We start from the raw sequence: 22,272 nt of genomic DNA, 5'->3' as shown, positions 1-22,272 counted from the left end.
GGGAACCTGATTGGGCTCCAGGGGTAAAGCTCACGAGAGTATGGGAGACCCCTGTGACTGGGCTGGTAACTCTCAGGCTGGTCCACACACAGCCTCCAGGACTATGTGAATTACAGTCCCGGGGTTCCTCCCTGAGCACTGGCTCCCGTGGAGGTTGCCACTTGTGAGTCTCTGCTCCCGGAAACTGTTGCTCCAATCTTGGGGGCAGCAGTTTGTCCTGTGTCCCTCCCTCCCTTAGGGATCTCAGAGGAATTGTTGGTTTTTCAGTCTGCTAGGGTGGAGTGGCGAAGAAGGCAATGGCTCTCCACTCACTGGTCTTGCCTGCAGAATCCCAGGGACGGGGGAGCCTGGTGGGCTGCTCTCTATGGGGTCGCACAGAATCAGACACGACTGAAGCGACTTAGCAGCAGCAGCAGCAGGGTGGAGTGGTGACTTCCAAGCTCCTTACATGCAGAACCAGAAACTGACTTACTGTTGGTGGGGTGGAAACTGGTAACTGCTTTACTAAATACCATATTTAGTAAAAATAAAAATTGTGCCCTTTGACCTAGCATTTCCACCTATGGACAAACTAGCATGAATGGACAAAGACGTAAGTACCAGAAGATTTTTTTGCAGCAGCATATTTAATATAGGAATGTTGCATAAAATATGCTATACTTACACAAGGGAATGCTACCCAGTTGCTAAAAAGAAATGAAGTAGCTCAATATATCCTGACATGGAAAGAAAGAAATCCAAGACACGTTTGTTCAGTGGAAGGAGAAAAAAAGCCAGATTTCAAAATAGTGTGTTTAAGATTCAATATTTGTTTAAAATTTACTCATAGTAAAAACAGAGGCATGCTTAGAGACGAAAGACTATTTTTTTTAAAATTTATGCCAGAAAAACTATTAGTTTCCTTTGAGGGGCCCTTTTATAAGGCTGTTGATGTATATATAAGGCTGTTACTTAATGACATTTGTCTTATAATGAACATGAACTTCATAATTAGTTAAAAATTCAAGTAAGAAAATAGGAACAGATAGAGCCAGTTAAGAACGATGGAAGAGGAGACTTCCCTAGTGGTCCAGCAGTTAGGACTCCGCACTCCCGATGCAGAGGGCCTGGGTTCAATCCTTGGTAAGGTAACTGGAACCCACATGCCACAACTAAGACCCAGCAAGCCAAATTTAGAGTAAATGAATACGTAAATTTCAAAAACAGAGTGATAGAACTGATATTTCAATCACTTTTCCTTGCATCAGGTGATAATGCAATAATAATCTCTGACTCTAAATTTGAATTTCTCTCTGGGGATACTGTAGGAGAGTAGGCTCAAAGAAATGGGAATTTGAAATCTCCTTGTGTCTCTTTTGCTCTTTCAGAAGATGACAGCTCTAAGATGACAAGGGTTCCAAACAGAAATATTTTACCAGTGATTGTTTTTCGTTTTTACATGTAAAGTTTTTAATTGTTAATTCATCTAATAAAAATCTTTATCAGGAGACATTTCCCCCTTTGCAGAGAAGCACTTTCTTTGGTTCTGTTATGTCAAGATTAGTGGTTTGTGTACCCAAGAGACATTTATAAAGACATATTTTACAACACGCGTCTCTCCCTGACTAAAGAGTACATTAGCGGAGTGGATACCTGTGAAAGCTATTTGCCTTCCATGATAAAATAGCATTTATTTCTATGCTTTTCCTGCTCAAATGACATCTAAGCACCCTGCAGGGTCACCGAGTGTAGACTAATAATCTTCTGAGTTCCTGTACCCAGTTCCAATGGGGAGGGAGGAACTTCCCACATAACAACAGGTGCTTCTCAGACTCCAGCTGGGTGTCCCACAATTCAACTCAGTTCTGACACTGTCTTCTCAAAGACAGCATTGGATTCCACAGGTTACGGGCTCAGAACCCCCTCCTTTTGGGTTTTTATGCAGCCTCTCTTAGTTCAGTTCAGTCACTCAGTCGTGTCCAACTCTTTGCAACCCAATGGATGTAGCACGCCAGGCCTCCCTGTCCATCACCGACTCCCGGAGCTTGCTCAACTCATGTCCATCGAGTCAGTGATGCCATCCAACCCACCTCATCCTCTGTCATCCGCTTCTCCTCCTGCTTTCAATCAATCAGTTCTTTGCATCAGGTGGCCAAAGTATTGGAATTTCAGCTTTAGCATTAGCTCTTCCAATGAATATTCAGGACTGATTTCCTTTAGGATGGACTGGTTTGATCTCCTTGCAGTTCAAGGGACTCTCAAGAGTCTTTAACACCACAGTTCAAAAGCATCAATTCTTCAGCACTCAGCTTTTTTTATAGTCCAACTTTCACATCCATACATGACTACTGGAAAAACCAGTAGTTTTGACTAGACGGACCTTTGTTGGCAAAGTAATGTCTCTGCTTTTTAGTATGCTGTCTAGGTTGGTCATAGCTTTTCTTCTAAGGAGCAAGCGTCTTTTAATTTCATGGCTGCAGACACCATCTGCAGTGATTTTGGAGCCAAAGAAATAAAGTCTGACACTGTTTGCACTGTTTCCCCATCTATTTGCCATGAAGTAATGGGACCAGATGCCATGATCTTAGTTTTCTGAATGTTGAGTTTTAAATCAACTTTTTCACTTTCCTCTTTCACTTTCATCAAGAGGCTCTTTAGTTCTTCTTTGCTTTCTGCCATAAGGATGGTGTCATCTGTGTATCTGAGGTTATTGACATTTCTCCCGGCAATCTTGATTCCAGCTTGTGCTTTGTCCAGCCCAGCATTTCACATGATATGTTCTGCATAAGCAGGGTGACAATATGCAGCCTTGATGTACTCCTTTCCCTATTTGGAACCAGTCTGTTGTTCCATGTCCATTTCTAACTGTTGCTTCTTGACCTGCATACAGATTTCTCAAGAGGCAGGTAAGGTGGTCTGGTATTCCAGTCTCTTGAAGAATTTTCCAGAGTTTGTTGTGATCCACACAAAGGCTTTGGTGTACTCAATAAAGCAGAAGTAGATGTTCTTCTGTAACTGTCTTGTTTTTTTGATGATCCAACGGATGTTGGCAAATTGATCTCTGGTTCCTCTGCCTTTTCTAAATCCAGCTTGAACATCTGGAAGTTCACAGTTCATGTACTGTTGAACCCTGACTTGGAGGATTTTGAGCATTTCTTTGCTAGCATGTGAGATGAGTGCAATTGTGCAGTAGTTTGAACATTCTTTGGCATTGCCTTTCTGTGGGATTGGAATGAAAACTGACCTTTTTCAGTCCTGTGGCCACTGCTGAGTTTTCCAGATTTGCTGGCATATTGAGTGCAGCACTTTAACATAGATGCAGTTGATTACATCGTCGGCCGTTTGTGTTTGGTTAGACTCCAGCCCTGCTTGCCTCCCTGAGGTCGGGGAGTGGGATTGACAGTTCCAACCTTCTAATCACAGAGTTGCTCCCCTGGTAACCAGCCCATCCTTCAGTTCAGTTGCTCAGTCGTGTCCAACTCTGCGACCCCATGAATTGCAGCAGGCCAGACCTCCCTGTCTATCACCAACTCCCGGAGTTCACTCAAACTCATGTCCATCGAGTCGGTGATGCCATCCAGCCATCTCATCCTCTGTCGTCCCCTTCTGCTCCTGCCCCCAATCCCTCCCAGCTTCGGGGTCTTTCCCAGTGAGTCAACTTTTCACATGAGGTGGCCAGTGTATTGGAGTTTCAGCTTTAGCATCAGTCCTTCCAGTGAATACCCAGGACTGATGATATCCTTTAGAATGGACTGGCTGGATCTCCTTGCAATCCAGGGGACTCTCAGGAGTCTTCTCCAACACCACAGTTCAAAAGCATCAATTCTTTGGCGCTCAGCTTTCTTCACAGTCCAACTCTCACATCCATATATGACCACTGGAAAAACCATAGCCTTGACTAGACGGACCTTTGTTGGCAAAGTAATGTCTCTGCTTTTGAATATGGTATCTAGGTTGGTCATAACTTTCCTTCCAAAGAGCATCCTTAGGTGCTTCCAAAAGTCTCCTCCTTACTGTGACCTAAGGGGCACCTTTAAGTATCTCATCTCTTAAGAAGTTCTAAGCATTTAGGGAACTGTGATCCAGGAACCGTGGATCAAAAGCAAATACATATTTGGTCATCTGAATATATATGTATTTCATTTCAATCATAATGCTGCACATCCTAATGTAGTATAACATATGTTTTTCCTAAGTGATTAATTTCATGCAATTCAGATTTTACATAGTGACCTACCTGTTGTTGTTTTTACAAACCCTGTGAATTTTCTAACAGAAGTCCTGGAGGGGACTTGGGTGCCAAAAAGAAAAAGAAGAAACAGAAGAGAAAAAAGGAGAAACCAAATTCTGGAGGCACCAAGTCAGACTCGGCATCCGATTCCCAGGAGATTAAGATTCAGCCGCCTTCAAAAGTGAGAACTGTGTTTTATTTTAATCTCCGTGGTGTTGTATGCCTGTGAAAGTGGGTCTGAGCAGCTGAGGCGAGCACCCTTTTGGGGCAGAGGTGTAGTTAGGGTGTTGCCATCACCGTGTACTGCATGGCAGGGGTCTCTGTGGGATATTTACAGCTTTCCCAGAACTCACGTTGGTACCTAGATAACTAAGCAGTCCATACTGGGCTTCTTTGTGTGTGTGTGTGTGTGTGTGTGTGTGTGTGTGTGTGTGTGTGTGTGTGGTCTGCCTACATCTTGCCCTTTCTCAGCAAACTAGTATGTAGCTTGTAATCATAGAAGGAAGTCTCAGTGTGACTTCCTAAATCTTGTTAGGTTTTTAAGTTACACTTAATGTTTGATTCCTTTTTGTTCAGAAGATATTCACATTTTTTATTTTCCTGGGTGTCTGTCTAATTACTTGAATACAGCACCATCAGGCAGCAGATTTCAGCGGGAGCCACCATGGGTAAGTTTCATGTTGACTTTGCCTTGGACCAGTCTGCAGCGGCCAATCCTAATTCCATTGCCAGAGGGTGGAAATAACCAAACCAGAAGTGGTCTAGTTGGGCCCTGTGTCCTGTATCCCTCTGAAGGTGCTGATGCCAGATGCCCCTTCCTGGGGTCACCCCAATCACCCTGGCTTCAAATAGAGACCTCGTGTGCTAGGCCCAGGAAAGACAGAACTCTTGATGCCAGACACAGCAAAAAGAGGGCAGAGTTGGGCATGTAACAAAACAGGTTATCTGGTTGTTGTAGCTCCAGGTGGGCTGGGAAATGCATGGTATCCTGGCAGGAGCTCGGTCCTGGCCCTGTTGGCCATTGAGCCAGGTGCCTCTGCCAGCCTCTGCCCCTCCCAAAGCTACCCAACTCACAGGCTCTCGTGAAGTCATAATCAGACCATCTTTATTATGTGGTGTTTATACTGTATACATGGCAGTCATTATGGTTACACAAGTTTTGTGGGGTCTAATTTCTTTCTTGCACAAAGTTTACATCATATGACAGTGGGTGAGTCTGGCAGGTGGTTTTGTTGTTGTTGTTATCAGTTTTAAACCTAAGGACCAGGAATCACCAAGAAGGAAAATTACTTGCCCCAATTTTTCTTTGACTGCTTTTGTAGGGTGAGAAGAAAGTGCAGTCTCCATCAATAGATTTTCAGTCTGGTTCTCAGATAATAAATAGTCTAGCCACAGTTATAGGTTCCAAGGTAACTCGTATAAGCTGGCAAGATATCTTTTTTATTTCTCAAGGTTGCTTCATCAGGTAAATGTAGTGTCACTTACAGGCATTCATGACTATCTCCTTATTCCTTCTATCCTCACCACCAGCTGCTGCCAGTCCCCATACCCCTGGTGACTTAGAAGAAGCTACATAATGGGAATTTGGGATTAGCAGATGCAAACTCTTACATATAGGATGGATAAACAACAAGGGGTTTCCCTGATAGCTCAGTTGGTAAAGCAACTGATCGCCTGCAATGCAGGAAACCCCAGTTCGATTCCTGGGTCAGGAAGATCCGCTTGAGAAGGGATAGGCTACCCACTCCAGTATTCCTGGGCTTCCCTTGTGGCTCAGCTGGTAAAGAATCCGCCTGCAATGCCGGAGACCTGGGTTTGATCCCTGCGCTAGGAAGATCCCCTGGAGAAGGGAAAGGCTACCCACTCCATTGTCCTGGCCTGGAGAATTCCATGGACGGTATAATAGTCCATGCGGTTGCGAAGAGCCGGACATGGCTGATCGACTTTCACTTTCTTTCACAACAACAAAGCCCTACTGTATAGCACAGGAAACTATATTCAACATTCTGTGACAAACCGTAATGGAAAAGAATATGAAAAAGAATACATCTGTGTATAACTGAGTCACTTTGGGGTACAGCATTGTAAATCAACTCTACTTCAAAAAAATTTTTTAATTAAAAATAAAATGAGTGGATGAATAGAATTTTAAGGAAAAGGGACCAGGCAAGGCAGGAGGAATTGCTAGCATGTTGTGGTAGAGAAATTCTTTCTTTTTTAGTGAAGTCAAAATTGCTTTAATGTGGGCTTTTCACTACATCTTAAAACCTGAGGCTCCTTTCTCCTAAACTGATGCCAGCTCAACATAAAACCATCAATTACAGTGACTTTTAGAGATTCTTTAGTTTCAAGAATATTGTGGTTTATGCTCAAGAACCAAAATAAAATGATACTTGGGTTCTTATACACTTCATGGTGAGTAAAGACTTGGACATTTTTTCCATGGTATTAAATTGGAAACTAGTGGGCAAGGAGTACAGTTGGTATTTAGTATTTCCCAAGGAGCAGATAAGGAGAAAGAGAGGCGTGTCTGACTCTCACATCGGAAATACAGTAGTGGGAGACTAATGTGGGATCCTTACCTAGTCTCTCCTTTCTAAACACTCCATCTGGTGCTGCTCCGGAAGGTGACTGAATAGGTTTAAGAGTTTACCATAGCCGAGTTTACTGCTCTGTCACCGTGGATTTGAAAGTTGCACTTACTTGAATCTACTTTAAGAGCATCATCTGTGAAAACACTGAATCACTGTGTTGTATACCTGAAGCTAATATAACATTGTAAATCAACTAGACTCATTTAAAAGAGAGCATTGAATAGTGAGCACTGGGATATAGCTACTTCATAAATGGTGATTTTATATAAAGACTGCTGGTCAGCCTGCTTAGGCAGAAGCCACTCTGAGGGTTTCTTTATGGAGACGGGCTACCATCATTGGCTTCCTTGAAACAAAGATGCTGATGCATGTTTGTTATGAAAGAGTTAGAGTTTGGTATATTCATGTTAGAGGATTTAACTCAAATAGCAGGAAAGAATTGCTATGGCAAATTCAGTACAGACACTATAGATATATTTTTGTAAGACTAGGTTCTACTTGGCCTATTGTAACATAAATGGATGCATGTTCAAGCATAATTTAGCTTAAATATACTGTCCTCTTACTTTCTGTATAAGTTGTAAGTCTCTTCATTGTGTTGTTGGGGGCTCAGGTGGATGTAAATTCATTTGGCTAGAAATCTGTTACTTTTGTGTTGGAGGCTCAAAGGAGATCCAAAAAGAGACATCTAAAACTACAATAAGTCAACAACAATGTAACTTGGTTAAATTAGTATGTGTAATTGATGTGTGAACCTGATGATTTAGACCTCAATCAAAATATAAGGTAGACAGCTTACAAAATTTGTGTTAGGCCTGAGTGATGCTGTTAGACGTCCAAGTGGAGATATCAAGACTTTAACCTACTTCTAGTTAGATTCCAGCACTTTGTTTCTTGGAATCATTTTAGGAGCAAGAATCTTTAGGGAACCTAGTGAGTCAAACTACCACAGGATGATCTGTATTAAATATTTCATACTGGGGCTTCCCTGGTGGCTCAGATGGTAAAGAATATGCCTGGAATGCAGGAGACTCGGGTTTGATCCCTGGGTCAGGAAGATCCGCTGAAGAAGAGAATGGCTACCCACTCCAGTATTCTTGCCTGGAGAATTCTATGGATAGAGGAGGCTGGTGGGCTACAATCCACGGGGTCACAAAGAGTTGGACACAACTGAGCGACTAAGACTTTCACACCGAGTCAAACAAGTCAGCTTCCCAGGTAAAAGGATTTGCTCCAGGTCACCGACTTCAGATTCAGAATTGAACTAAGTCCAGACCTGCTGTTAATAAACCACTGAGGGTCAATGGTACCTTTCCTTGGTGCCTGTGATGCTGACAAAACCTGAAAGCTCTGAGACTCTTTCTAACCACTTCTGAACCCACAGCGAAGAGCATTCTTTGTATGGCATCAAAATTCTAAAACTCATCAGTAATTTTGCATGTTGAGAAAACCTCACCAATTTCCATATTCAGTATTATGTCCCACTCTCATTTCACATATAGTCTTATTTTCTAAGAAGTATTACATCATTTGAGGGATTTTCCAGAAAAAAAAAAAAGAGCTATGGAATATTCAGAAATGACAGAAATATTGGTTTTAAGGAAGGAACTTTAGTATTTAAAGGCATTGTCAATTTTATAGACTGAGGATACGCTTTACTCAAAAGGAAGGTTATTTACCACACTTGGGTTGGGGTGAACAGGCTATGGTTGCAAAAGGTTCTGAATTTGTGGAGGAAACTGCACATCCTCATTGAAGGATTTGTTTCTGGTGGAGCATCAGAATTAGTAGTGGGTGGGGTGTGGTCCAGGATAAGGCATCCTTTGAGAGTCCTTTCTTGATGAACTTCCTCCTGCCATGTCCACCTCGTTTCCATTCTAGAAGTTATTTCTTTTGTCCCTGCATTGCTCCTGCCAAGCATTAACTCCAGCAGTGAAGCCAAAACCAGGGGCTGACTGGCTGCTGTTTGATGCTCACATTTGCATTGCATGGCAGCCCTTTCTGCTGCTCCACTCACATGAGTAATTAACCATGAGGACCATTTGCAGATGTTTGGGAAACTGAAGCAAGCATTGGCTTGATTTACTAGAGATTTTCCAGACTGTCAGAGCCCCATTAAAACTATAGGACTGTTGTTGTCTTTATCCTGTACCTTTGCTTATATTTTAATATGTTAGCATACTTGAGCCCAGGGTCCACGCTTAGAGGAGGATCGTGCGTTTTTCCAACGAACGCTGTAGTCTCCGAGGCAGGCGTGCATGTACCTGTCCTCGGTTTGGGAGCAGCGGCAGCTTCCTCATACTCTGTGTCTGTGTGTCTTTGCTGTTGTAGAATTCCACCATCCCAATGCAGAAGTTGCAGGATATCCAGAGGGCAATGGAGCTGTTATCTGCATGCCAGGGCCCTGCCAGAAACATTGATGAGGCTGCCAAACACAGATACCAGTTTTGGGACACACAGCCGGTACCCAAACTAAGTAAGCTTTTCTGCCTTTTCCCTCTGCAAACAAAGCTGGGTTAACAACAAACAAAAAAAAAAAAACACAAAAAGAGACTTGATTTCACTTATATGATTTGTTTCAGACCACAGATTCTGAGTCATATTTTTCCTACTAAAATAAATATTGAGTGATGACATTGGCTTTTAGTAACAATTTTAATATAACTCCTGTGCCTACAAAAAATCTAGTGTCGCCACACTTCAAATATTAGTGTATGGAGTATATACACACAGAAAAGAGGAGTCTCCCCCACCGCCAGTTTTGGTTCCAGTCTTCATGGAGTGGTTTTTCCTTCTACATAAATTTTTAGCAGTCTCACCTCAGTTATCCCAGAAGACACAGGAAATTTGCCTATTAAATCTTACTGAAATAGAAGATTTTGCTCTGTTTAACAGGGTTCTGAACATTCACCCATGGTGTTAATGATTGCCAGTGTGATAACACTCCAGTATAAGTGAATTGGGACGCCTTGTGAAGGCCTTCGTAAGGGCTCTGGGTCATGTCAGAACTTCATTACTAGTCCTCTTCCCGCAGTGCCAGGCCTGCTCCATCATATTTCACTTAAACTTCTACCACTTAAGTTTCTGTAAACATAATTCCATTGTTACCCTTTCATATTATGCAAAAAAAAATTGGCCAAAAAGTTCATTCAGCTTTTTCCATACCATCTTTTGGAAAGACCGGAATGAACTTTTTGGCCAATCCAACGGACGCTCTAAATGCCATAAAAATGTTTATCAGTGTATTACAAGCTCAACCTGTTGCTTTGACTTATGTTTATATAAAGATAATTCATTGTATCATTTCTATATATTTCTTCAATGATAGTTCCAGATTCAAATTTTAATGTTTAATGTATAATATATAATATTTAATATAAGGGGTTCATTGCCATCCCAAAGGCTTATTAGCCAAGTTATATACAGATAGCCAGTTTCATCAATTATAAAGCAGGAAACAATTGTCCTCCTTGCCTTCAAATCATGGATTTCAAACTTTAAAAGGGACTGTTCCTTTCCCACCCACGCCCACCCCACGCAGCTTCAAAAGCAAGAGCTTCAGAACGTGAACAGAAGCAGAAAGCAATGATCCTCCCTTGATTTTAAGTCTCTAGAAATTATTTGGTGGGGAAACAAGACCCTCTAGAATGAATTTACTGGATTTTAAATGACGCTGAATTGAATGACCATTCATTGGCTAAAGGGAATGAAGGTTTATTGATCTGAATGTATTGGGTTTGGCTAAATGCTGCTGGTGGCTTTTGGGTCATGGCTCAGGGGAGAAAAAAGTCTCTTTAGCTGCCATCCACCCCAGTGCACCACTCCTCTGCTCACCTCATTTTAGCCCCTCCCCTAAATCCTTGCCTGGTTCTCAGGTTCCTAGAACATTCTCTATGCACCTCAATTAAGGCAGAGCAAGGTTAATGGCCGAAAAGGAAACCTGAGGTTGGGGAGAACGTTTGAAAGTCAGGGAGACTATCTCATTGTCTCTCTCCAGAGCCCTATTCCAGTTCAGTCAAACACACCCCACTGTTTGGAGCTGCCTGAATGGGGTGAGCCCCTGGTGTTGTGTACATCAGCCAAGCCCTAAGAGCAACTCCCCAGGGACCCCAAGGGAGCAGCTGGGCACCTGACCACTGGGGCTGACCTGGGGGAGCCTGAGGTATTCGTGGGATGAGCTGGTAGACTAGAGATAAGATGAATATGCAAAGTCAGGGATTCGGAGGAGAGAAAAGAAACCCTTTAGGGTGGGTGCAAACTCTGTGACTTTCCCCTGTAAAAAGGTCTGTGATGGTAGGAACTGTACCTGAAGGTCACTTATTCAGCAGATGTTTGTTGAGTGTCTGTAGTAATGCCAGGCGCTGGGATGCAAACACAAGAGACAGTAGAGGGAAAGCAGGGTAAACGGTGAGCAGGTAGGGAGGACGTATCCACATAGGAAGAGCTTTTGTTGAGGGGGATGCTATGAGGAAGTGGTGTGTAACTTACATCTGAAGAAGCGGGAATGGCTGGCCACGTGAAAGGCAGGGGACAGCCTTCTGAGCAGAGGCCCAGCCCAAGGGAGGTCAGTGGGGCGGATATGCTAAGGGTCGCCAGACAGGCAGCAGGCCACGGCCAAGGAGCTGGATTTTATCCCAGACACACTGGGAGGTTCCAGAGGAGGGACTGGAAAAGGGCCCCTTGGTGGAAATCGCTGGAGACACTGATGGCTTGAACTGTGCTGCCAGCAGCCCGGACAGAAGTAGACAGTCTTGAACTGAATTTTGGATTGTGCTGGGAGGGGTCAGAGGTCACTGCAGCCCTTGCCCCCTGTTTGTTGAAAAACAGTTAAAAAGAAAACATCTCTAAGACTCTCACAGCAAACCTACATTGCCGGCAGTTGTGCTATATGACCAGTCTCTAGTCGGAGGCTTCAGATTGAGGAATCACTATTGTTTTCTTGTGTCCAGTTTGCCATCGGATGATGAGTAATTTCTCTGGTAATTGTTCAGATAGCAGTTACTCTCCACCTCCACATAACTACCTTACCCCCCTGTAGAGGTAGCTGAAACAGTACAGTATTTTTAAAGATTATGTGAAACTCAGTAGCCCCGTAACTGACCGTTTGGGGTCGTCGGAACACTTTGTAATTGAATCGTCTCTCTCTTTTTTTTTTTTCCTTTTCCCTGGATCTAGATGAAGTAATAACGTCTCATGGCGCAATTGAAGCTGATAAAGAAAACGTGCGTCAGGAACCGTACTCCCTGCCGCAGGGTTTTATGTGGGACACTTTAGACTTGGGTAACGCCGAAGTGGTAAGTGAAACCTCAGACCTCAGGCCCCACACTGGCTTGGGCTGCTGCTGCACTGGGCCCTAGCATCACAGGCAGGACGCATATTTGGTCTCATAGCTCCGGGAGCTGTACACCTTGCTGAATGAGAACTACGTCGAGGATGATGACAACATGTTCCGGTTTGACTACTCGCCCGAGTTCCTGCTGTGGTGAGTCTATGGCTGCCGGCGCCTGGTGGGGATGCGACTGCAGTGGGGTTGGGCCGTCTCTCTCTGTCCCTGTTTTCTTGGACACTCAGAGCACTCGTTTTCCTCGCCTGTGTTGACTACAGGGCTCTGCGTCCCCCAGGCTGGCTCCTTCAGTGGCACTGTGGAGTCAGGGTGTCTTCAAACAAAAAACTGGTGGGGTTCATCAGTGCCATCCCCGCAAACATTCGGATCTATGACAGGTAGGTGGTGAAGCTTGTCCCTTGTTGGTTTTGACGTATTGCTTCTCCAAGAATTGTGGTTAGAATAGGCTTTTTCCCCCCCAATGTCTAACCTATTTATTTATTAGAATATAATTGCTTTACAATGCTGTGTTAGTTTCTGCTGTACAACAACGTGAATGAGCCATCAGTTCAGTTCAGTTCTGTCGCTCAGTTGTGTCCGACTCTGTGACCCCATGAATCGCAGCACACCAGGCCTCCCTGTCCATCCCCAACTCCCGGAGTTCACTCAGACTCACGTCCATCGAGTCAGTAATGCCATCCAGCCATCTCATCATCTGTCATCCCCTTCTCCTCCTGCCCCCAATCCCTCCCAGCATCGGGGTCTTTCCCAGTGAGTCAACTCTTCACATGAGGTGGCCAGTGTATTGGAGTTTCAGCTTTAGCATCATTCCTTCCAAAGAAATCCCAGGGCTGATCTCCTTCAGAATGGACTGGTTGGATCTCCTTGCAGTCCAAGGGACTCTCAAGAGTCTTCTCCAACACCACAGTTCAAAGGCATCAATTCTTTGGTGCTCAGCCTTCTTCACAGTCCAACTCTCACATCCATACATGACCACTGGAAAAACCATAGCCTTGACTAGACGGACCTTAGTCGGCAAAGTAATGTCTCTGCTTTTGAATATGCTATCTAGGTTGCTCATAACTTTTCTTCCAAGGAGTAAGTCTTTTAATTTCATGGCTACAGTCACCATCTGAAGTGATTTTGGAGCCCCCAAAAATAAAGTCTGACACTGTTTCCACTGTTTCCCCATCTATTTCCCATGAAGTGATGGGACCGGATGCCATGATCTTCATTTTCTGAATGTTGAGCTTTAAGCCAACTTTTTCATTCTCCTCTTTCACTTTCATCAGGAGGCTTTTTAGTTCCTCTTCACTTTCTGCCATAACGGTGGTTGTCATCTGCATATCTGAGGTTATTGATATTTCTCCCGGCAATCTTGATTCCAGCTTATGTTTCTTCCAGTCCAGCGTTTCTCATGATGTTCTCTGCATAGAAGTTAAATAAGCAGGGTGACAATATACAGCCTTGACGCACTCCTTTTCCTATTTGAATGAGCCATATATATACATATATCCATTCCCTCTTGAGCCTCCCTCCTCCTCCCCCATTCCACCTCTGTAGGTCATCACAGAGCTCCGAGCTGAACTCCTTGTGCTCTACAGCAGGTTCCCACTAGCTGTCTGTCTTACACATGGTGGTATATATATGTATATATATGTCAGTCCTAAACTCCCAATTCATCCCACCCTCTCTTTCCCCCATGTGTCCACACATCCATTCCCTACATCTGTGCCTCTCTTCCTGCCCTGCAAATACATTCATCTGTACCATTTTTCTAGATTCCATGTGTAGCATTAGTATACAGTATTTGTTTTTCTCTTTCTGACTCACTTCATGCCTTATGACAGCCTCTAGTTTCATCCACATCTCTACAAATGGCTTTTTTAAATGTCTGAGAACATGTTGTTGATGATAGGGGAGGTTGTGCATGTGGGGAGGGCAGCGGTACATGGGGACTCTGTACTTGCTGCTCAGTTTTGCTGTGAACCTAAAACTGCTCTAAAAAATAAAGGTTGTGAATTCATTTTAAAAGGTTGTGTACAATAACCAAAAAAAGACAGTTGTATTTTTCTCCGTCTTTCTCTGCTTCTCAGTCTCATACACGCACACACAGGTTATGTATATATGTACCTAGTAGAAAAAAACAAAGATATAAATAGGTACTTCAGATTTGTTTCTGGGGAGGAAATTACTTAAAGGATTTTTTTTAGAAGTCTTTTTATCCATAGGATATGTATGTTCCATTTTTACCCTGGGTCTCCAGCTTAGAGAGTCAAAGATAGAGCTATGAAATGCAAAGATTTAGTGCATAGGTCTCTTTACATTTCAGTATGTTGGGTGATCTTATTTACTGCTGAAACGTATTTGATCTCAAGGAATATTTTGTGCCAAATGAAATGCCTGTATATCTGGAACCAGAGCAGCGGATGGACTTTGAAGCTCTAGAAGATTTATTGTCGCTTAGAAAAGCACCAGCTCTGGCCTTGTCAGGGTGCTTCCCAGGGATCGCAGAGATTGCATTATACTCCAAAGCAGTGTCTTATTAGATTCTGCATCTGGGTGACCCAGTTTCTGCCATAATTGTATATGTTACAGGAAAAACAGATATAGAAGCTTTGAGGCACAGCTGATCCAGTTTCTAAACTGAAAACTTTAGAACAGACCCAAGTTCTCAGATCTATTTAGAACAAGAAGGTTTACATCTCCACAACCTAGAGTTTATGATCATTTTGGTGCGGGCATGTGGGGAATAGTGTGTCAACCTGAATTTGTGAAATATCTAAATGTTAGAATATTTTCCTTAAATATTATGTTAAGGGAGGCCTTTCAGTTTCATATTCTTTGAAATGTTATAGGTGTTATCTTGTTTTTTAAAAATGTTCTTCTCTTACACTGGCTCTAATTTTCAACACCTTTCCTTCTTAGTGTGAAGAAGATGGTCGAAATCAACTTTCTTTGTGTTCATAAGAAGTTGAGATCAAAACGGGTAGCCCCAGTGTTGATTCGAGAAATAACCAGAAGAGTGAACCTGGAAGGGATTTTCCAGGCCGTTTATACCGCTGGAGTGGTTCTTCCAAAGCCAGTGGCCACGTGCAGGTATTAGCATCACACCTTTATCTTGCACATCACCTTTGCCTAATGCTTCAAGCCTCCTTGCCATGTTTCTACAAGTATTATTCTCCACCCTTGTAACGTGGAAGGATTTTGGCTGACCCATGATGGTGATGTTGGTTGGTAGCAGAGATGGAGATACAGCCAAGAACCATTAGCCCAGTATTCTTGCAGTAAACCCCACAGCCACATGTGTATGAATGATGCTGTGTGTCCATTTCTGGGTCTCTTCATTTGAAAGGCTAGTTGCTGCCTTGGGAAACCCAGGGCATCAGTTACTGGGAGATGTCCCTGTAGTACCATTTTCTTTCCTTCTTGAACACTCAGTGTTGTGCCGGTGCTGTCAGGAACCACTCCAAAAGCCTAATAAGCATCTAGCCAGAAAGCCTGAACATGCTTGTCTGCTGTGAGTGAAAAGAAGGCTAAAGCTCTGTTCTCATTACTTTATTATTTCATCTGCTCTTTTCACGCTTTCAGAAGTTAATCCAGTAAGAAAATCACGTATCAGATTTTCACTTGACTAACCTGTTTCTAGAGCATCAGAAACAGTCTGTGTCCCTCTACTATTTTTTAAAAATTTTTTGTATCTTTTGGCTGCGCTGTGCAGCATACAGGATCTTAGTTCCCCAACCAGGGGTTGAAACCTCAGCCCCTACATTTGCGGTGCAGAGTCTTAACCACTGGACTGACAGGAAGTCCTTCCCTCTCCTCTATTTTTGCATGTGTGTATGCATGCCTGCTCAGTCGTGTCCAACCCATGCTACCCTATGGACTGCAGCCCGCCAGGCTCCTCAGTCCATGGGATCATCCAGACTGCAGTGAGCTGCCATTCCCTCCTCCAGGGGATCTTCCCAACTCAGGGACTGAACCCAAGTCTCCTGCATCGGCTGGCAGATTCTTTACTACTGAGCCACCTGGGAAGCCACCACTATTTTTATTGACTCAAATAAGAGGAAACTTCAGGAAAAAAACTTCAGAGTGTAAAAGACAAACCTGTAAAATGCCTCTCTCCTATTAAATTATTCATAAATAAACAGAATAAATAAGACTTCACAGGTATATTTTAATATAATCTGTAATCATTCATTCCAGTACCTAAGCCAGAATCATTTGAGAAATTCAAACTCATTTCTCAAAAAGTTGTTTTCTTCCATGTGCATTATATAAATGTGAAGGTTACTAACTTAAGGGAGTATTTTCATGTTTTTAAAGTTTTTGGTTTGTCTTCTTAGAATCTGTGATGGTCATTCAGTACTTACAAACTGGACATTGTCAATATTTCTTCTGCAATTTTAAGATTTTTCTATATTAAAAGAGACGGAAGGTTACCAATGTCAAAGGAGCATAACTGGAACATCATTGCGAGGTAAAAAATGACAGATAAAATAATTACATAGGCAGAGGACCAGGACCCAGCACTGCACCAGGCCCTACATGATGTTTGTTCAGTACTTCTGTAACAGCTGAGCTGAGACAAAGAGTAAAACTTGGAGAGTTAGAAATCAATCAGACCTTAAAGCCTGTATTGTATTTCAGATACTGGCATCGATCACTAAACCCCAGGAAATTGGTAGAAGTGAAATTTTCTCACTTGAGTAGAAATATGACTTTGCAGAGAACGATGAAGCTGTACAGACTTCCAGATGTAAGTAAGAATGGCTTGCTGTTTTTTGAAGCTGTTAACAACTGAAACTTTTAACATAAAAAAGAATTATTTGCAGGAAGCTAAAAACTGGTTCATGTGTCTGAGGATGTGAATATGTAGCTAAAAAGACTTCAGAGAACCTCAGGGCCAGGAGGAGAGTTCACCAGGTGTTTTTTTTTTTTTTTTTTTTAAGGTTTTTTAAAGGTCTTCAGTTTGGGGTTGGATGGGGTTGAACTCCAGACTTGTAGGTTTTTAAATTTTGAGCACTTATATTCTATTTAGGAAGAGGGAAGAAAAGTTCCAGCTTCTGATGGTTTCTTAGCACATGGACTTAAGGAATAAGGTTTAAAAGAGAAACCTGGGAAGAGGAAATAATGTCTTATTGAATTAGCATCGTTTTAAACTAGAAACTTCCCAGTGTGAAAAGTTGTCCCTTAATAAGGGAAATTTTAAATGTGCTTACCAGTCTTGGCTTTTATTTGGGGCTCAGCTGGTAAATGAGTTCTCCATCGCTCCATAAGAAACTACCACAAAGGTAGAAGCTGAAACCAGCACATGTGCTATCTCTTGGGTTCTGTGGGTCAGGAATCAAGGCACAGCTTAGCTGAGGTCTTTGCTTCAGGCTTTCTTGTGAAGCTGTCATCAAGGCATCAGCCAGGGTCAGAGTCTCGTCTGAACACTTGACTAGAGATGGATCTGCTTTCAAGCTCACATGTCTGTTGCCAGCCTTTCCTGGTGGGCAGCTGGACTGGGGGTCCTCCATTCCTTGCTGGCTGTCGGCCTGAGGCTGCCTCAGCTCCTCATCGGTGGGGGTTCTCTGAAGGGCAGATCACAACGCACGGGGAGAGTCTACAGAGAGCATCTGCTAACAAGATGGAAGTTAGAATCCTGTGTAATCAATTCACAAAGTGAAATCACTGCTGCCATATGTCATTGGTTCCACCCACACTCAAGATAAGTGGATGGTGTGGGCATGAACTCCAGTGAGGGTGGGCGGGCATCACTGGGGCCATCTTGGAGTCTGTCCACACAGATGGGATCTGTAGTGTGAAGTTTTGATTTCATCAGAGCTGTTCTTTCTTTTGGGTTGTAGTAAGTACTTTAACTCAGCTGAGGGATTCACATAGAGTATAGCCATGTTCCTCCAAACAAGGTGGGGAAGGACTTCTTCTATGGAGGAGGACTCCAGCTCCTCTTGTCTTGGACCAGTTGTGTGTTTACCAGAAACACGTGATCAGTGGCTGCACGGATTCAAGTCTTTCTTTCATCGACAGAATCAACGCATTTCTGACTTAGGCAGACTTTCATAAGGAGAGACGTGGAGATGAAGGAAACCAGGTGTTCCGGGGCTTCCCACCTGGCAGAGGGACCAGAAGGCACGGTCTCCTTTCTGTCTAAGCTGCAGTTGCAAACAGTGGGGCTTGAACTTGTGAACTCTCTGCCTGTCTGTAAGGCCAAGGACCGAGGGGGAACATAGTTCAGCACAGAGGGAAATAAAAAGGGCAGGTGACATAACGAGGGAGGGTCCCCGTGTCCTGGGAAAGGAGGACCAGGGCCCCTCAAGCTGGGGTGACAGACATGAAGCTAAGTATATGGAGACTCTGGAAAATGCCCTGAGGGGTCACACCATTGTTATGACCATCACAATTTACTCATCAACTAGAAGTAACTTCTGCTAATGGCCAAGTTCCAGAGACACTGAGAAGGGTGGGCTCACATACGGGCACAAATGGCTGTGAGGAAAAAGGGCCCTGGAGGAGCATAGCACACGGCTGAGACAAGACACAATTGATGCTCAGCGTCCTCCTGGTCAGGTGTCAAATGCTTTGCTATCTGCGAGTTAAAATAAGAACTTGAAGCAAGCCTCCTTTACCCAGTAGGGTCGAATGCTGTTCTGCCTTGGTCTCCCCTGATTTCAGTTTCTCAAACCTAACTCTGTTCGGCTCGTGTGTAAGGAAAGCACCTCCTTGTCTGTGCAGTCACCTGAAGTGGAATGAAGCATGAGGAAATTGAGTAGCTGTCATCGGTTTATCCAGGATGGTTAGAGTTAGAGGTGCGGAAAGTTATTTTTTACTTGACTTTGTCCATTGGGCTCCGTGTTCTTGTACAACAAGCATCCATCAACTCACAGGCAACCAAGTTTTGAAAAGTTGGTGATAAATTGCTGGTCGGACATTGGTGGTGAAAGCAGAGTCTGGCATCTTGGTTGCAGTTAACTCGGTTACAGAAGAGCATGCCTGTTGCAGCCATGGTGCTGTGGTGACTGCCTTTTTTCTTCCGCGATAAGTCAAGCTGATAAAGCGCTGTGACGTATATTAGCATATTCTCCCAACCACCTTCTGTTTTAGTATTCTTACCCCAAGGTAAGAAGGTATTCTTATTTGGTATTGTACAGACGCAAAGACTGAGGCTTGTGAAAGTTATCCAAACGGCTCATGTTGGCTTGTTCCAGCCTCCTTTACTTTTTAAGTCATAGGGAAGGAAAGAAAACTAAAGAGTAAATTAACTTTTTTAAAAAAAGAAAGGGTAGAAGAGATGCAAGTAGAGACACTGAAAAATTGGAAGGTGCCACCAGCAGCAGCCTTGGTGTTGGGCTCCTGGCTTAGAAGCTGGATGAGGCAGCAAAAGCCAGACTACCTCCTTCTCTCCCAGGGCCAGACAGTCACATCGTTTGAGAACATTTTTGTATTATGAAGTGTAGAGAAGAGCCTTCCTGAACACAGGTTTTTTGTTCAGCCTCATTTTCTGATTTGTTGTAACTGTTTCAGCTCACCGTGCCAGCTTTATGTGTTGATCATAGACTATACAAGTTAATACTGATTGTGGCCGATGTTATGCCAAACAGTTAACATCTGTAACCTCATTTATTATTCACAGTGATCAGAGGGGCAAGTCATTGTCCCCCGTCACGGAAGAGAATGTTGAGATACAGATTGATTTGCTCAGAGTCTTCCAGTCAGGACAGAACCATCCCCACCAGCTCATGCCATTAGCTACCATTACCAACGAGACTAAGATTTCCCCAAGAGGAACAGTTTCCTGCCCTTTCAATGTTGAGTTTTCTTTCTTTTTTTTTTTTACTGTTTTTATTTTTTGGCCACAAGACATGTGGGATTTTAGCTCCCAGACCAGGGAATGAAACCTGCACCCCCTGGGGGCATTGGAAGCTCAGAGTCTTAACCACTGGACCGCCAGGGAAGTCCCAAGGTAAAGAAATTTGAAGGAGATAAAAAGCAGGAGTCAGGTTACTCTCTTGCAACACTTTACGTTGTGTTGCAAGAAGTGTATGCCTATGAAGAAGCCATGCTGAAACAGATATTCTTGGTTTAGTAACTGTAGGGTTTTGTTTGTTTGTTTTTGTTTTTTTTGTTTTTTTAGAGTGTAATGTCTTAATGCTCCTTCTTAAATCAAAAAAGTATCCATAATCAAGGCTTACATCTCTACTCTGAAATCTTGGCTCCAAATTACTCACAGCACATAGCTTGATGGAGAACAGCACTGCTTCTGTTTTTTAATAGGGCTCTAAGCTTGATTTCCTTATATACTTACAAGCAAATTTTATACACATTTCAGTGTATGGAGAGTCCGATGAGTAATGCATACTAGTTCAACCATGGGAAAGTAGCTCTGATTCAGAAATAGAGTTTGCTTATGAAATTTAAGATTTTCTCAGTTAAGTCACTGGAAATTTTTTTTGTTTTTTATTGAAATCTCAGAAAACATTGTCATTTGACTCTTTCAGATTATGCCAAAGCTTAAATTTCTACCTAAGCATGACATTTCCCTCCACCTCTTCCTGAAAACAACAGCTATTATATAAAATGCAATTATTTTTTTGGCCACACTACGCAGTTTGCAGGATCTCAGTTCCCTGATCAGGGATTAAACACAGGCCACAGCAGTGAAAGCCCAGAATCCTAACCACTAGGCCACCAGGGAACCCCCTAGAATATAATTTTATATATTAACATTTATGTCATGCTTCAGTAGATTTCCTGGAGAGGATATGACGTTAAGATGTAGAAAGAAACAAGCTTAGGTTCTGAAATACATAAGCCATTGTCGATCAGGAAAAGCATATATTCTTCCCGTTTCTTGGACCTTTTATGTTTCATGATTGGATGTAGTCTGATGTTTCCTTCTGCTTTAACTTAGCTCCTATAAAAACTTGTTTGAAGTGCTTGAAAATTGCCGTCTATATACTGTCTCACTGCCCATTTGCCAAAATATACTGTTTCACTGAGTCCTCCTTATCTAAATTCTATTACCCATTTTCCTAACCTTCAGAGACCTGAATAGCAGTTCTCAAAGTGTGGTCCAGGGGCCCCAAGAAGTTCCCAGAACACTTTGGGGGGACCTGTGAAGTCAGTTTTTTAGAATAACACAAAAATAATTTGCATCTTTCATTATCTTACAAATGCACTGTGCAATCTTCCAGAGGTTAAATGGAATGTGAGCTTACATATTCTTTTGCTTTAAAATTTCTAATTTAATTCTAATACAATAAATATGGATGAATATAACCCATGTAAACAAAGCTCTTTGGGAGTATTAAATAATTTTTAAGACTATAAAGTTCCAGACCAAAATCTTTGAGAACTGCAGCTTTAAAGATGTCTACCAGACAAAAAAAGATTTTGATTTTAGTGATTTCACAGTATGAGTGTTCAATGAATAAGAATTGTGCTGCAAAAGTGTATTTTGCTCCAAAAAGGAATTAGCAAGCCTTATTCCTCATTTCTGAATGTTCTCTATGAACAGAGAGGGTATATCCTGTTACTATCATGAGATAATCTCATTGTTTGAGGCTCATTTTATTTCATTTCATTTATTTTGAGCTGTGGCATACAGGATCTTAGTTCCCCAACTGGGGATCAAACCTGTGCCCCCTGCAGTGGAAGCACCGAGTCTTAACCACTGGACCACGAGGGAAGTCTCTATCATTTATTGTTATTGAATCAGTAACAAATGCAAAAACAGTCTAATGTTGAGAAAGGCTATTTAAAGTTTATCAAGGCCATCCTCATGGCAGAAAATAGCCTTTTCAAATGACTGCAGTATATATGCGGTATGGTCTTGGTCTTCCTACCAGCATTTCAAAATGTATGCTCATCTCATCTAACACCACTTAGCAGTCACATAGGTTTCCCGCTTCCCACAAACTGCAGTGTAGAAATGCTCTAAGTAACTAAAATTGGCTTACAGAAACAAAAGGAAAATATTGGTTTCATGCCTGGCTTGCACTTGAATGCCAGGCCATAGAAATGCCGCCTCTTCAGAGCTGACAGTGACTTTTTTCCATGTCTGCAGCCCTCACCTCACCCTATTGGGTAAATGATTGTGCTGAAATCCCAAGAATTCGTGCATTCATTCATTAATTCAACAC

The 22,272-nt window shown here is 42.8% G+C and overlaps 1 protein-coding gene across 2 annotated transcripts in view; it reads left to right on the top strand.

Moving 5' to 3' along the window:
• NMT2 (N-myristoyltransferase 2) overlaps positions 1-22,272 on the top strand; it is a 57,502-nt gene that overhangs the window by 23,300 nt on the left and 11,930 nt on the right. Inside the window, exons 2-8 of one of the 2 annotated variants that reach the window (XM_018057144.1) lie at positions 4,256-4,391; positions 9,136-9,280; positions 11,980-12,098; positions 12,195-12,286; positions 12,409-12,525; positions 15,056-15,226; positions 16,778-16,886. In XM_018057144.1, the coding sequence (XP_017912633.1) occupies positions 4,256-4,391; positions 9,136-9,280; positions 11,980-12,098; positions 12,195-12,286; positions 12,409-12,525; positions 15,056-15,226; positions 16,778-16,886 (889 nt within the window). The remainder of the gene's footprint in view (positions 1-4,255; positions 4,392-9,135; positions 9,281-11,979; positions 12,099-12,194; positions 12,287-12,408; positions 12,526-15,055; positions 15,227-16,777; positions 16,887-22,272) is intronic. The other variant, XM_018057145.1, reaches the window with a different exon arrangement.

Source organism: Capra hircus, chromosome 13, assembly GCF_001704415.2.
Source record: "Capra hircus breed San Clemente chromosome 13, ASM170441v1, whole genome shotgun sequence".
NCBI lineage: Eukaryota > Metazoa > Chordata > Mammalia > Artiodactyla > Bovidae > Capra > Capra hircus.
Note: the sequence above shows the minus strand (reverse complement) of the source record. Positions and strands in the feature narration are given on the sequence as shown.